We start from the raw sequence: 16,499 nt of genomic DNA, 5'->3' as shown, positions 1-16,499 counted from the left end.
GGAAAATGTGTGCACCTTGTTCAAATCAGGAGCAATTCACAAATAGCATTTCTTAGCGGCTGTGACATGAAAACTAATAACGAAATGATATTTCCACGTGAGTGATACTGATTTAATTATAATATATGCCTTTAAAAAGGGAATTAATAGAATACAAATATATTCTTTAATCGAGCATCCAAATTGTACACATGAGTACATGAATACTCATGTATTCATGAGTATTCATCATACTCATGAATACAAACTGAAATTTATTAATTACAATACTGCACATTTAATAATGAAATTGCAAAATTACCCAAGTTCTTATAACTGAAAGGAGCTTCCACTACAAGCTCAAGTCCTTTGCTGTCTTCGACAGGCCTTTTTTCCAGGATTGACCCATATTTATTTTCATCTTCAATCTGAACAGTTTTCCTGTCCATGCTACATGATCCTGACATCAGCATGCCTGATCATTGGGACGCTATTACCAGGCTAATGTGCAATGTCAGTTTTCTACCAAACGTCGCATTTGGCATATTGGAATTATTTTTAATTTTGGATCTCATCGGACCAGAACTCTGTCTTTCACATCTATGCTAACATGATTGTGACAAACCAAAACTTGACTTTCTACTTGTTCTTCAGTAAAGGCTAAATTAGAATTTTGTGTAATAGTTCTGCTGACAGATTTTTGTATCCGAGCTGTGAATCTCTGCAGCTCCATCAGCTGCAGAGATTACCATGACTGGTCCTCTGATTAATGCGCTCCTTCCCAGATTAAGAGTTTAACCATGTCTCCACTTGCAGTAAGTAGGTTGACTGATGGCACAAAAATTATTATATCATGCATAATAATTCAGTTTGAGAATATTTTCTTTCAAAGAGGACTGCATGAATATCTTTCAAACTACTTTATTGGTATAAAATGAAATGCCAGTGGAACAAATGTACTGCAAATAAGTACTAAAAGAAATAATATGTGCAAAAGAATAAAAAGAACATACATTCAATGACAAGTCCTGGAACTCTTGACAAACGGCATTATAATTTGTATGATATTGCAAAACCCAGTGGAAAATTATAACCAGACAGCAAAACTCCCAACTATAATTTACTCTAACTTTGTAAATTGTGACATTATATTTCATGAATAATGTCAAGTATGTTGTTTTCTAAATGGTCCAATAGCTTAGCTAAATTAATCTGATTCACAGTTGTAGAAAAACGTAGATTAGGTTCAAGTAAATGACCGTAATTCTACTAAAAAATAAAAAAAATAAAAAATAAATTTCCAGTGATATGTGCAAAAACAAATTTTAATGTGATGAATGTGATGAAATGTGATGAAAAATGGGGGCGGTGTTTAGCTGTGTCGATTAAGAATCTAATGAAGGTTAAATCAGAACAGTTATCTAGCAAAGTTTTTACAAGTATAATGAGAGCTAATAGTGGACTGCTTCTAAATTTGGTTATTTCACATGTTAAGGTGTCCTGAATTAGGCTGTATTAAAAATGATTGCTCACAAAATGAATGCAGGAACCCCATCTCGAAAACAATCTTTCTCTTAGCATCACATTCTCTGCAAAGTACACAGTATTTCATTAAAAAAAATATATATACAGTATACAGAAAGATTATTTAAAAAAGGAGTCTGACAATCCAACAGAACAGACCAATGCAGATGGAGAACATTGGAGGATAGAATCGCTGTTTTGAAGAAAAGTGAGTGATGGAATGGCAAACTAAACAAAATAATCTGAGCACAGCTTCCTGGTCTACAGGGAGGAGGTATCTCTGGTCATGAGCTGCGAACCGCTGTTGACCTGGAAGCGGGTTTCATCAGATATACCATACTGCTCCAATGGATCCTGCGCAGAAACAGACAGTCAATATTGACTAGAAGTGGCAATTAATTTTTATTACAGTGAAATTAAATATTTTTAAACAAGCCATTAATTGAAACAACACGAGATGAGAATACATTAAAGACTAAGTGTTGTCCCACTATATTTCACTGAAGTTTGTTTTTACAGTAAGCACTTCTAACAGTATGTAGTTAAACTAGTGGCTGTAAAAATCTCTAGGTGTGAATATGTTCCTTATGTCTCAGAATCCACAAAAATGAAGAAAAACAGAGTGCACTTCTTGGCATTTATTGCTAATAGCAGTCATCACCAAACAAATGGTAAATATCCACGTTTTTCAACTAGCAATCAGAATGCTCTAAAGGCTGGGCTAAGTTACTCCATGCTGCAACTTCAGAGACAAATCTAACACAAGTAAATGATAAGGACTTTAGCTACAGCATGTACTGCTCTAAAGACGTTTATCATCACTGTCTTCACAGTTTCAAGGAACTTTTCTTAAAAAAATCTGTAAAGACCTGTGGATTATTCTATTTAACCAGGAAATGTTCTTCTTGGGTTTGTAGTGCTAACATAACAGCAGAACAACAAAGAGAAAAAAAACAAGAAAGAAAAATTAGGATGAAGGGAAGAATGAGGAGAAGAAGAATGGAGAAAGAGAATGTGATTAAGAAAAAAAAAGTAGGAATGGAAGCAAAGAGAACAAGATTAGCTCAAAAGAACGGAAAAAAGAAAGAGGAAAAATAAAAGGAAGAAAAATCCAAGCTGACAGCAGATAACTGAGCATAATCTATTTCCTAGTTATTTCAGTACTGATACTTATGTTTAAAATATTTCAGTGACAGAAATGTTCCCTGTGCCAATCACTGTTCAAAGGTCGTCACCAGGAAAGAGGCTTAATATGTGTTGCTGCAAATCTCACCTTTCCAGTGAGCCTGTGGATTTCCGTTCGATAGAATATAAGATTCTTCCTCATGAACTCGTAGCTGCAAGAAATGACAAAAATTAATTGAGCATTTTAGGCCTGTAGTTAATTTTATAACAGTCAACTAGTCTTGGGATTGTTGCTGGCAAAAAATTATTGCTTTAAACGGAAAAACTCATAAGGTTACAGTATTTTTACACTGCAGTTGGAAAGCTACAAGAATCACGTAGGAGACCATATTTTTTCTAGTTAAGCAGGTAACCCAACTAATAAACCAGGTAATATTGGGAAATTAACTTTTGATGAAGTCTATAAAAATGTTTCGAAAAGTTCAGGATAAACAAAACATAAAAAAGTGTAAATAATAATTAAAGCCACGTAGCATGGGATGCAAACTAAGAAAACGAGACTATCCTTTTCCCTCTGCAGAAATATTTCTCATGTAATTACAAAATCGTGTCACTTTCATGTAAAACAGCAACACATGGCCGACCAAGCAGGGATATAGCTCAATAACTATAACATATTTAAAAACCAAAAAAGTAAACAAGAGAAAGAAACTGATGAAGTAAGATAAAAACAACTACTTTTCCCACTGAACAACAGCCGCCTTCAAGCAGTTGCAAAAGGAGACGCACTTCCAAAGAGACACCATTAAAAATGATATGGATGACACTAATGCCGCTGTTTCTCACAGCGATAAGAAATTAAAAATATGCAAGACGGGGATGCACAAATCAATTAGTCATTGATTTTATGATTACTGTAGAGGTTAATTGAGGTTGTAAGATCATCCCATATTTATGTTAAGCACTGTTTGTGTTACAAGAAAGAAAGGTGTTGGTCTTACCTGGCTTTGATAATAGAGTCCATCCACTCCTTACACTGCTCTTCAGAGTCGCACTCAAACAGATATTTCCTCTCTGCTTCATCTAGAAATGCTGGGAGAGAAACATACATCTAGTTAGTAAAACACGCAAATTGAAACTGTAAAACAGTCATGATTATTGGACTTTGCTCCTACATGGATGCACCTTTTAGCAGAAATGGGAATGAGATTGTTACTGGTGTCAAAATACCAAAGTTTTTCTTACAGGGAAGAAAGCTGATGAAAGAAAAAAGGCTCCGTCTAATTTAATGGCAGGCGGTGAGAATAAAAATGTGATTTATTTGTATGTGGTGTGCATAAATATCTGTTGCTGAGGGTCAGTGGCTCACCAATGGAGAAAGTTTGACTGTCCTCTCTCTCTACATGACACTGCTCCAACAGCAGAGCCCCGATTGGCTGTAAAGTAAACATTTACATGGAATTGAGCCAAGTCATCTACTAAAACAAATGCAATAATTGTGGTGTTGAGCAAAAAAGGAAGCAGTGACTCAAACTGACCTCCTCTTCATCAGTCCGGAAGTAAAACAGAAAGTTAACGACCAGTTTCACCAGCCTCCTCTTGACAACTGTACGCGAAAGACACACAGATAAACACTCTGAACTGTACACGTACGGATGTTAGCACAGCCAATAAATAAATGACGTAAACATTAGTTGTTGGAACAGAATACTCTAGAGTTGAACGAATATTGTAGTCAGAAGGAAATGGGTCGTATTTTACCGTCTCCTTTCTTGGGACCTCGCATTCCCAGCTCTGCTGCCATCTCTGAGGGTTGGCGGCTCAAACACACCAGCTCCTTCTCGTTGAAACGCATTTCGATCACTGAAGAAGGCGGATGGGTTTTTCTTTGGCTACGAGTGGATCGCTTTACTCAATAAAAACATTTCAAAGAAGTTCTTAGACGATAAATGTGCCGGAGCAACGTTGGTGTTTCTCAAGCCGAAGTTCGCTTCTTCCTTATCTGATGTCCTCGCACCGTGACCGAGGCAGTCCACTCATCTCTGCGGCGAGGCAGTTGAACATCCGTGACCACGCTTCTCCTTCTGCTGCACACCGGATAAACTCACTACTTTGGGCCTCTCTGGTAAGATTTGCGAAGGTTGTCAAGCATCCAGAACGCCCACTACCGCCATCTAGTGGGCTGGAATGTCAGGTGACGTGGCCGTCCATCCCAGGGGTCAGCAACCTGAGGCACTTTCCCCCCCTCCACCGTGGCTCTAGAAAATCAAATCAGGCAATAAAGAGGTTTTAAAAGTAATTTAATGTTAAAAATATGTCGTAGCTTGAAACTATGACATGGTTTTATGTGAACTATATCTATTTTTCTTCAGTTCCCATATTTATGGAAAGAAGTCACTCAGCTGGTGTCATTCCACTAAAAATGTTTTTTTTTTCAGTTGTAAAAAATTTAAGAATATTTTTTTCTAACGTCTGAAAATGGGAAAAATAGTTAAATGTTATTAGTTTTCAAGATAAAACATTGTATTTATGTTTATAAAGTTTCAAGTTTTTGAGGCTCTAGATAAATTGTATTTTATAGCAGTAGGGGGGAAAGCGGTACTTTGTATTGAAAAGTTTCCTGACCCCTGATCTATCGAATATCAAAATGTTATCAATAAATAAACTTTCAAATAAGTTACTTTGTCAAAGTTAAAATAAATTGGAAATAAAAATGAATGCTATAATCATTTAAATGTAACAAAGCACATATTCATAATTAAAACAAAAAAAACATGTGATAACAATTAGAAAATTAACTCATTGAATTTCTTATTCAATGTGTTAATTGACTAAAAACAAATGCAAAACAGCAGATATATAGTTTTTATGTGTATATATATATATAAAACTTGCCCCAGCAATGAATAACTATCTAAAGACACTCATAAGGAGAAAATAAAATCACTTTGAGTAAATGTATTTGATATGGACCACAGAACACCAGCATTATTTTTCAGAAATTTGCTGCAAGCTTAAATTGATTTTATTGATGTGTAACTATTAGAAGAAGTTTGTGATTTGTTCAGTCAATGTCAAACACAAATTTATGTCATGCAATGTAGGGAGGAAACTTATTGATGATTCGATCATGTTCTTTTAATGCCAGACATCAAATGATTCATTTTAAGGTGATTAATTGCCAGTATTACGCACTGACTTGCTATGAATAAAATGAAATAATATAGGAGAAAATAAAAAAGGAAAGAAAAGTAATGAGAAGAAAAGAAAAGGAAAAAATGAAAAAATAACAGAAGAGAAGAGAAGAAAAATACGTTAACATTAAGCCTGGACTCCCAGTCAGTAGGTGGCAGTATTCAGTTCATAAATTACTAAAAAAAAAAAAAAAAGAAAGAAAGCTAACTGCTTCTGCGTTCTTCTTTCGTTTGAGTCGGTAAGTGTTTTGGAAAACGTAGTTTCATTGTTATATATCGACAATATTTTACTCTGTGCGTATCTGTAAATAATTATATATACATGTATGCTTTGTTTTATGATTAGTGAGGGAAACTGGGAGAAATCTGCTTCTGTATGCTAACATTGTTAGCTTTGTATTAGCATGCTTACAATGTAATCTAAGCTAACATAGAGCTAAATGCGTTTCAAATGGATTGTTTGGTTTTGAAACTTTTGGTCCTTTGTGGAATAGTAAATTACGATCCATGTGTTATAAATGACGTTGGTCAAAGTGGATAAAAGAAAATATTGTTTATGAAGCACGTGAACTGGAACCCTGAGTCACATTAATACATTAGTTTATAGCGAACCTACTTAAAGTACGTATTTCATATGTTGTGTTTTACTTAAGCTGACTTTTGGCAGAAACGTGATTAAAACAAATAGATTGGTTAAATAAAAAAAGAGAAGAAATACACACTTGCACACTGTGGTGAAACTGTCAGCTGCAGACTCGCTGATAGCAACTTTTTTCCTGGGTATACTGAAAATGTAAGAGTTTCGACAATAACATATACTTTGTAAAATAAAATTATAATTCGTCAAAAACAGCGAAAGGTTACAGGCTAAATAATTTTCTGTGATACTGGTGTTTCACTGAAAATCTACAAATGCAATAAAATTCTTTTTATGAATGTGACGGAGGTATTTATTTTTTCAAAATTTACCCATGCTAAAAGAATTACAACACTTCTGATTTTCTCTCCAGGTAGAGTAATGGTCCCAAACCAAAATGTAATGTGCAACTTAAAACAAGATATTTTTTTCCTCCTAAAACATTGTTTAAAAAAAATCAGAAAAAAGCTCTGATTTGTTTTTAGTTGTTAGATGCTACCATTTGGACTCTTTTGATGGATAAAACAGATTATCAAAGTAAAAATGACCAGATTTTGGTTTCCAGACAATAGTTTTCTCTGCGTTTCTATTAATTGTTCTATAAGTAAAATGGTCTGTCGTATGCTTTTTATGATCATGTTTTCACACAGGAATTTGCTCCAAGTCTAATTTTAACTGGACGGATTCTGTTCAAGTGGTTGAGTCCATCCACCCGAAAACATGGATTTCCAGCATCGAGCCGGAGGGAAAACCGGCAGCGGTGGGGTGGCCTCTGCCTCCGAGAGTAACCGTGACAGACGGGAGCGCTTACGCCAGCTGGCTCTGGAGACCATCGACATCAACAAAGACCCCTACTTTATGAAGAATCATTTAGGCTCATATGAGTGCAAACTTTGTCTGACGCTTCACAACAATGAGGTGAGAATACAAATGATCAACTGGCTTGTGCAGTGTTTTAGATTTATGGTTATGCTTCCATATGTTTGTACACCTTGTTTTTTTTGAAGACAACTTAAACATTTCTCTGGTGTGTTACAGGGCAGCTACTTGGCTCACACACAAGGAAAGAAGCATCAGACTAACTTGTAAGTGCATCTCACTCATGCTTTTCCAAATGCATCATTATTTTTCTTGTTCAGAAATATAAATATTTCACATTTACTTGTTTATAACTATAACTATGTATATACAGTAAATATGTTTGTGTTGCAGTAGCACCTACATTATCATTTCTGTGGCTCAGGCAGCAGTACAATGCTGTGTCACATGTTGCCCTCACCCTATTGACGGTTTGATACTTTGTGTCTCAGAGCACGGAGAGCAGCCAAAGAGGCAAAAGAAGCTCCTGCTCAACCAGCTCCAGCCAAAGTAAAGGTTGAGGTCAAGAAGTTTGTCAAAATTGGTCGACCAGGATACAAAGGTAGGCTGGCTGTGCAATAATCAAATCAGGTTTATTGTGGTTCTCTCATATTTTGCTAATGCAATGCTTTCTGAGTGCATTGTGTGTTTATTCTTCTTCTTAGTGACCAAGCAGAGGGATCCAGAGACCGGTCAGCAGTCGTTATTGTTCCAGGTAGGAACTTGATATGAAAACCAAAATCAGTTTGTTCTGGGGAAAACTCCTCAAGGAAGATGTAGGATTTAAATATTTTCAGTTTCACAACTACATAAAACCAAAAAAAAAAAACAAAAAGAGTGTAAAGTTATTCTAATAAGATGTCAGAGGAAGTATTAGATTATTTCCTACTATATGGAGTATAAAATGATGAGGGATTTCCTTCCCCCCACCTCGTTCTGTGCACTGCCATTCAGCTGACTGGAGGAAGGCTTTTACAAGTTTAACCTTGCTTTCAAAAAAGATAAGTTTGACTGGAGATATTTCCAGCTTTTAAAAAAATCAGTCATGTAAAGCTAAAGCAGTGTCACTTATCACAATTATTAGTCAACGTTGTTGTTTACATCTCTGTAAAATAAGTGACTTCAAATACTAATGAAGCAAATAATTGTATTAATAAGTAGGAGATCAGCAGAAATATCTAATATTCTGCACAGTAAGAAGTTTATTTGAACATGATTAAGTTTATGGTGCATAATCTGGGTTATTATAATCAGTATTTTCTATTTTTGTTTTACTAGATTTGTTTTTCTGTTTTTAATAAAAGCATATAAAACCTAATCTTCCCGTTTTTTTTTTTTTTTTTTATTAGAAATTTTTTTTTTTTTTGCAATAATTGGGACACATCTGCTACTAATTAAATTTCAAAAGCCGTTGTCTACTCCAGATGTCAGAAAAATAACTTCCTCTCCTTAGCAGCCACTTTAATCTGAAAGTCAAACTGCTCCAAGTAACTTGCAGCTAATATTTCATATCCGTCTTGATCAGATCGACTATCCTGAGATTGCAGAAGGAATCGGACCAAGGCACCGTTTCATGTCTGCCTATGAACAGCGCATTGAGCCTCCTGATCGCCGCTGGCAGTATCTGCTGTTCGCTGCCGAACCTTATGAAACTATTGCCTTCAAGGTGAACTACTCATTCACTTTGTGTAATTGTTACAGGATTTCTGTAAGTATGTAATTGACTACACCTTCCTTCATTCATTCATTCATTCATTCAAGACAAGGTCTTCCTTCATTCATTCGGACATTCTGTATTTAAAGCTGCACCTCGACAGAAATGTTTCAATTATGTTTATGATGATGTTTTGTATGTATACTTTGAGAAAATGTGCAAAACGTGGAATGCAAACTGTGATGGACTTTCAAAGTATAGAAGTTGGTTATGAATATTTGTGCAGGAATTATGTCATTGTGCCGACGGCACCGACGTAACATGTTTGCTCTTTCAGGTTCCCAGCAGGGAAATAGATAAAGCAGAAAATCGCTTCTGGACCCACTGGAACAAAGAAACTAAACAGGTACTAATACACATCCAATTATGGCAGTATACATAAACTGAAGGAACTTAAGACTCATTCAATAAATTGGAATATTATTGAACTTTATTTCAGGAACTTTATCACCAAGTGAAACACATTGTATAAATTAATTACACGCAGATGGGTGTTCAATAGTCTTTATTTCTGTTAATTATAATTTTCCACTTGCAGCAAATGAATAGAGGGCATTTAAAAATACAATGTCCAATCAAACCATTAAAAAAAAACCCTGCTTTCAAAAACAAAAATGACATGTTGACTTGGTGAAAAGTATATTGAATGCCTGCTTACAAGTTATTGTCAGAAGTTATTTTTAATCTGACAAACAAGACTTGTTGGGACATAAATTTTAATTTATTGAATATGACTGTTTTGACACCGTGTTTTTTTTTTTTGTTGTTGTGTGTGCAGTTTTTCCTGCAGTTCCACTTCAAAATGGAAAAAGCTATTTCCCAGTCCGGCGGTCCAGTTCCTCCTCCCGGCATGAAGCACCCACCTCCCCTCATGAGCGGACCAGGATCTCGGCCACCTAGTGATTCGCTGCCCCCTCCTCCTCCAGGAGGGATGTCGGTCCCTCCTCTCCCACCCGGGGCATCCCCACATATGCCCCCACAGATGCCCATGCCCCCCATGCCCATGAGGCCACCACCTCCAGAAGGCCTCGGAATGTCCAATTAATTAATTTACTATAATTGGTTTTATAATAGTTTTTTTTTATGGTAATTCCTGCATTTGTCACAAAAAAAAATCCAGTTTGAGCCTGTTCAGTAGATTTTCTTTTTTTTTTTTAAATCAATTTTCAGGATAAAATATGTTTGGTCAAATCTCCAACATGTTTTTGTTTTTTTTCCCCACCAAAATCAGTACATAATGTGAGCTGAAAACTTTTTTGAAAAACTGTTTTTCTAAATAAATACCAACAAAAACAATTATTTTGTCTGTGTCTTATGACCGTGAAGATGTTACTGTTTGAAGTCAAATTTGTTTACAAGGATAAAGCTTCAGATTTAATCTCTTCAGCATCTCCTCACATATAATTTTCATGTTTATTTCAATACATCAAAGGTTTGGATTTTTTCCCCCCACTTCTTAAATTACTTTTTAAATTCAATTCAAGAAGTAATTTATTTCACAGTGATACATTTTGACTCTTTATGTTCTCCTGAACCTTTAAAAATTACACACCAATAAGGGGTTTTTCCTACAGAACTATTAGCTCATTGAAAACTATGTGCTCATATTGTATTTGCTGTCGGTTCTAGATTTGGATTCGACCTCTGTATGTTTCCTTTCCCCCTTTATATATACTGCATATATTCTCAGTAAAGCAGTTATTGGTTGTTTTGGACATGTGGACGGTTACTTTTGTCCTGTTGGCAAATATAATCGGCTTTATCTTAAAACTTGACAGCAAACTCGAACATGAAATGCTATCAAATTTCTTACTAGAAAACTTCACTGACGTTTAACCTGAAAAAAGGATAACATCAGCAGGTGATGTGGGTCAAATCACCGGCTGGAAACCTCACACTTTGACCTCAGGCAACTTGAGTTCGCTTCTTTTTCCACTCTTCTTCCAGACTCTGAAACGTTGGTCTCCAGATGAATAAAAAAAAAGTATTTTCATCTGAAAAGAGGACGTTGAACCACTAAGATGCTTCTCAGACATCTCTGGTTCAAGAGTTGCATAGATCACATAATGCGACAGGTAGCCCATGTCCTGGATGTGTCTGTGTGTGGCGGCACTTGAAGCGCTGACTCCAGCCACAGACTGTTTACTGTAAATCTCCAACAAATCATTGAATGGATTTTATTTCACTGTCCTATTACAGTAGATTTGAATAGGTGTTACTTGGACATCTATTCAAACCCACTTTTTTTCTTCCACTAAACTATCCATGATCAGTCTTGTATGTGACCTGAACAGCCAGCTTCTTCAGCAGTTTCCTTTCTTGACTTCTCAGTGACAGCTGGACGTCAGTTCCAGTTCCAATGTCTGTTCATAAGGTGGGTTTAACATCTGGCGTAAAAATCCCTTATTTTAATGGTCTTCTGTAGTCAAATTTTCTGAGAGAAAATTTTATTTTCTCTCAGATCATCAGCAGTAACAGAGATAAACTATTTAAACACATCAGACGTTGTGGTGTATCTGCACGAGCTTCAGTTTTAAGTTTTAAAGTAGTAAAATAAATTAACCTTTTGATGACACCTTTTGAGATTTCACCTGAAATGTGCAGATATCAGCTAAGCAGTCAATTCAGAGCAGAATTTTTTAAAACATCTTCTCCAATAAGGAAGCAGGGAACATATTTGACTTTCATTTTTAGCTTGACATGTTAAAACAACTTTCCATGGAAGCACCACTGAGCTTTAAAACTTTGTGCCACTTGATTAGGCAAACATTTGAGACTCCATTTGATGTGTAGTAGGAGCAGAATAAAAATTCTGTCTGTTTTTTTTATTTCCCATCTTGCAGCTTATTCTTTTTTGCAATTGTCTCCTCTTCTCTTTCATCCTGTTCGTCTGCTGCCTCTTCAGGGTCCTCTTTCCTGGCCATCCCTCTCTTGTCTTTGATTTTGTTAGCCCTGGCTTTCCTGGCCCTCCTGTCCTTTAATTTCCCGTCTCTTTGCTTTAAGAGTTTTTTCTCTGGCAGCGGCCTGTTCCTGAGCCCTCTCGATGTTCGTCTTGTTACTTCCCTCTTTGATTTTCTTCTTTTGATCTCTTCATCAACATCCTCGTCTTCGTCTTCATCATCAAGGTCTGGCAGCCACCAAAACATGACTTCCCATAGAGACGTCTCTGGCTTTAAGGAAATGAAATGTGTCTAGCTTAGATGGGCTTATCAAAGTCATGGTGATGAAACACCCGATGTTTAATTGTAAAACCTGCAACAGAGACCAGCTTACCTCCGGCAGACGGCCTCTGTGACGTAACAACTCTGATCGTCTCATTGTTAGTCCAGCTTCCTCTTCTTCCTCTTTTGTTCCCTTTCCACGTAAAGTTTCTGTGGGATTTTGAAATATTTTATATTCTTACATTTATTTTACAACAATTCAGTCATTTCTATACACAACTGCTCAATATCTTGAAACCAGGGATCATTTTCCATCCTGCTGCAAGAGACAGAGTTGGCAAATTACTGAAGACATTTAAGCTGCCCATCAGCTAATCAAAGTTCAAGAACAAAAGATTAGAAAGTCCAAACCTGGATGCTTAAAATGGCTTTCGTGTTATTTTCTGTCTTGCATTCACACTCTCTTGACCCCCAGATGCCAAATGCAAAAACGTCTCTCTGTCTTTGAAAGTGCAATGATTGTTGAGCCATTTTAGAATAATTCACACCTTGAGGCAGGGCCGTGCAGAGACCTTTGGAGGGGCAGGGGCTCAAAGTTAAAAAAAGGGCACATTGAACAAGATCTTAAAACACCGTACAGAAACATAGCAACAACCCATATTAATCAAAAATCTAATTGGATCCTGCTGTATCATTGCCATCATGCGGGGACAATGCAAAGCAAATGTAGTCTATTTTCCGCAACAGGTATAAAGTTGCTGTTTCTGCTACTGACAGTCTTGGAGGTCTGAGTTGATCTGAGACTGTGGCTGTTATACAGACCATCGGAGAGAAGGTCGCTGGTTATGAATAAGCAAATTTGCTGCTATTTTACTAATTAAGCCCTAATAATATATATTTAACCTCTACAACAACTTGGCTGCAGACTGATTTATAGATCAAAAACTCTATAACTATATAATTTTTTTATGTTAGCACCTCTGAGATCTAGAATTGTAAGATTGGGATAAATAAAACTCAGTAGTCGCTGGTAGGGGCCCTCCAGACATTCAGGGGCCCCTAGAAATGGTTTAATTGTAACACAGACCATAGAAATTTTTATTTTCTGACAAGAAGATAAAAACAAAAGTCATGATGGATTCCAATGTCACTGGAAACACCAGAAGATCCCACTGGACAGGTGTCCTACAAGCGGACATGAGTCCATCATGATCTGGGAGCTTTTTCCTTTAGTTGAACAATTGAGCTTCAAGTCAACTTTGAACTTTTGCATCAAGCGTCTGAACTACTTTTTGAAGTGATCAACAAGAACATCAGGGTCACTCAATTCTCCACCTTGTGTTTCGTTTTGTTTTTTCGGACTTGGTCTTAAACTGATGAACAGTTTACATGTGTTCTTCTGTAAATTGTCTGCTCAGTTTTGTTCGTCCCTGAACCTGAACCTCAACTTAAAACCAGGTTAAAGTCCAACAGCATGGGAACATTTTCCCAGAATCACATTTTGATCGGAAGCTTACTTTTATGTATTTATAGTTTAGTCTACTTGCCATGAAGCTTCTGAAAGCCTGAGGTGAGCACCAGGATGGCGATGGCTACAAAAAGGCAACGGTTGAGGGTGACGTTTTCCCAGGGTGTCTCTAGCTGAGTCAGGTTCTGGATTGAGAGGGTTTTATGCAAGGATGCTGGAAGATGTGAAGAAAAGGGAACACTTTTAAATATTGAACTTCAAAGATTAAAGAGTTTAAGAGGAAGTATGTAAATTACTCACTAGTTTTGGTGAAGCTGGGTTCTCTGGGTAAGATCTTAGGTTCTGATATTGGTTGCAGAGACACAGGAGGCACTTCCTGTCGCAGAACAACTTATCAATAAAGGATCTCAGTATGAACCACTTTTGTAAATGTCGGTTGCTTCCAAACTCACCTCTCTGATTTTTCTTGCAGTGTACATTTCTGAAATAAAAAGGATAAATCCACTGAAGTGTTATACAATATAATAACTAAAAACGACAACCAATAATAAAGGGAACCCACCAGAATAAGCCCTTAATACTATATTTGCAGGGTTCCATTATGCAAACATGTGACTGGTAAATGCATGTGTCATTTCTGTAAGGTTCTTCTTGGGAATGATGTGTGAATCAATCTTTGTCGTCTTTTGTAAACCTTTCAATCAAAAAGGACAAGTTGTGAATTTGCTTCTTTTCGTTTTCTCTTATTTTATAATATTATTTAACGGAATATAAGGCTAATCTAAAATGGTGCTTGATCTTAGTGGCAATGGATTGCCGTGATTTTGAACACAGTTGAACATGCAGGCATCAGTGAGTCAGTGTGTGTGATTTTGTACGTGCCGCCACTCGCTCTGCGGATCTGTCGAACAGGTCTCTGTGGAGGAGCGTCTGCCCTCGGTGGCCATAACTCCTCCTCAAATGTCTCATAGCTTTCCTCCATTCCTCGTCTGAAAAAGATAAAGACAAAGAAAGACAGAATCGGCATAAATTATTATTCTTTTATTTAAATTATGTCTGAAACTTCAGGCATGCACGTTACATAAGGTTGTAATCAGACACCAGTTTAGCACATGATATTTTTTCTTAGTGCTTCGGATTTGAGAACTGCTAAAAACAGTATTTGAATATTCCTAGTGTTAAGGTTATTTATTTCACTATATTTACTTTTACCCACACTAAAACAAAAGTCTGAATAAATCAGTATTCAGCTTAGCTGCACAGACTTGTCAAAAGAAAAAGGTTAATTTCTCCCCTTTATGGACAAAACTGATTCATTTTTCTTGACCTTCACATTTAAAGATGAATGCTGTAAGGCCCTCCTGTCTTACATGACATTTCTACACGAACACTGAGCTAATGTCCTTGTAGGCCTATAAATAGATGGAGCAGGGCCACCCGGAAAGACAGATGGATTGACAATATAAAAACACATGAAAAGAATATGTTGGATGTAACAACTGAATGCTATAAAATCCATTCGGTGAAAATCCCCTGACAGAAATAAGGACCTACCTGCCTTGGCATTCGGTGTTCCTTGTTTGGAGTCAGGAAACCTTTGTCACGGGGTTGTTGTTCCTCTACAGAGTCTTTGGGCCGTCTGACAGCCAAGCACAGGTGCAGGAGGATGAAAAAAACAAAACGTGTTGACTGAGACAAGCTTGAAATTACCATGCCACTTTCAGCTGTTAGATATTATGCTGTAATGTAAGAATAAAGACAAATATAACCTGCCAAGAGAAGGTATGTAGAGACAGTTTTACAACCAGACCTTTGTTCACATAAGTAGTTATATAGACTCATTAGTTTTTATTCTAAAGACTTTTGTAGTCTTACAATGTTGTCAGGACAGGAATTAGTAACCCTTTTAATTCCAAGAGCCCTTTACAACTTTGATCCTTGATTTACATGCAATGATTTACATGTAGTTCAAGTGCCTTTAAACCTACTTGACCCTTTTTTTAAAAAAGACAACCTATTGACAGCAATGTTAAAATATATACTCAAGACATTAAGTGATTATTGTTCTAAACAATCCCAATTTATATCAGAATTTCATACAGTTCTGGACTGAAATAATCTGATTTTGCAGCACAGTAAAGTTAGAAATATGATAGTAAATTATGTCAGATTTTGTTTTTATTGTAGACAGCCTTTATAAATGAAACCTGAAAACAGCAACAACAAACAAACTATAAGTAAGATGAGGGAAAGAGGAAGGAAGGCAAACGAACAGAATGAAGAACACAAGGATGAAAAGGTGCAAAACAGAGTTTTTAAAATTATTTTGTTTATTTTTGTTTCATATTTAACCAGAACTGTAAAATACATTAATAACTTTCCACACTTTCTCCACAATTTTTCCAATCATGCTTTCACATTTTTATCGACGAAAAAAAAAGCACATTGTTTGCAGTTAGGTGATATAAAATCATTGAACAAAATAGGCATCCTTTGCACCATTAGCGTCTTTATGTTTTGATTATTCTATTCAGATATTCCATAAAAACACAAAGAGGAACCTTTACGTTTAAAGACATATGAGGCATCGTGTGCAGGGAAGCGATCCACATGCAGACTTCTCCACTTCTCTGATCTTGGAAAATGTGTGGCTGTCATGTGGGGTATTCACCAGCAGAGAGCGCCACCGTTCTTGGAAGCTCTCGGAAGGTCACTTTGCTTTTCCAAGTTGGGTTGCAGCTCATGTCTGCTAAAAAAAAAACGTCAAACAAATTAACTTCAGTCTTCTGAAAAACCATAACAGTTTCTATAGTTTATCTTGAGACTACTGTGATTCATT

At 36.4% G+C, this 16,499-nt stretch overlaps 3 protein-coding genes across 5 annotated transcripts; 1 reads left to right on the top strand and 2 right to left on the bottom strand.

The window, feature by feature from the left end:
- Positions 1 to 884: 884 nt before the first annotated feature.
- On the bottom strand, positions 885 to 4,744 carry plekhj1 (pleckstrin homology domain containing, family J member 1). The gene is made up of 6 exons (XM_028021788.1): positions 4,390 to 4,744; positions 4,167 to 4,234; positions 3,998 to 4,064; positions 3,630 to 3,720; positions 2,777 to 2,840; positions 885 to 1,857 (listed from the first exon to the last, which is right to left on the bottom strand). Exons 1-6 carry the CDS (start codon positions 4,481 to 4,483, stop codon positions 1,765 to 1,767), a joined length of 477 nt encoding a protein of 158 aa, XP_027877589.1. The 5' UTR covers positions 4,484 to 4,744; the 3' UTR covers positions 885 to 1,764.
- Positions 4,745 to 5,954: 1,210 nt separating this feature from the next.
- Positions 5,955 to 10,261, top strand: sf3a2 (splicing factor 3a, subunit 2). Of its 2 annotated transcripts, none has more exons than XM_028021590.1 (8): positions 5,955 to 6,061; positions 7,155 to 7,377; positions 7,498 to 7,544; positions 7,770 to 7,879; positions 7,983 to 8,032; positions 8,843 to 8,983; positions 9,309 to 9,377; positions 9,810 to 10,261. In XM_028021590.1, the coding sequence occupies exons 2-8, from the start codon at positions 7,180 to 7,182 to the stop codon at positions 10,074 to 10,076; spliced, it is 882 nt and encodes a 293-aa protein (XP_027877391.1). In that variant the 5' UTR covers positions 5,955 to 6,061; positions 7,155 to 7,179; the 3' UTR covers positions 10,077 to 10,261. The 2 variants fall into 2 exon arrangements, with proteins under 2 accessions (XP_027877391.1, XP_027877390.1); XM_028021589.1 differs by having other exon boundaries at positions 5,978 to 6,061; positions 7,110 to 7,377.
- A 1,439-nt stretch (positions 10,262 to 11,700) lies between these two features.
- LOC114147057 (uncharacterized) lies at positions 11,701 to 15,311 on the bottom strand. Of its 2 annotated transcripts, none has more exons than XM_028021592.1 (7): positions 15,215 to 15,311; positions 14,543 to 14,649; positions 14,113 to 14,141; positions 13,961 to 14,036; positions 13,740 to 13,874; positions 12,305 to 12,402; positions 11,701 to 12,201 (listed from the first exon to the last, which is right to left on the bottom strand). In XM_028021592.1, the coding sequence occupies exons 2-7, from the start codon at positions 14,640 to 14,642 to the stop codon at positions 11,857 to 11,859; spliced, it is 783 nt and encodes a 260-aa protein (XP_027877393.1). In that variant the 5' UTR covers positions 14,643 to 14,649; positions 15,215 to 15,311; the 3' UTR covers positions 11,701 to 11,856. The 2 variants fall into 2 exon arrangements, with proteins under 2 accessions (XP_027877393.1, XP_027877392.1); XM_028021591.1 differs by having other exon boundaries at positions 15,219 to 15,311.
- Positions 15,312 to 16,499: the final 1,188 nt, after the last annotated feature.

Source organism: Xiphophorus couchianus, chromosome 6 (genome assembly GCF_001444195.1).
Source record: "Xiphophorus couchianus chromosome 6, X_couchianus-1.0, whole genome shotgun sequence".
NCBI classification, from domain to species: domain Eukaryota; kingdom Metazoa; phylum Chordata; class Actinopteri; order Cyprinodontiformes; family Poeciliidae; genus Xiphophorus; species Xiphophorus couchianus.
This window is presented reverse-complemented; position numbering and strand designations above follow the sequence as displayed.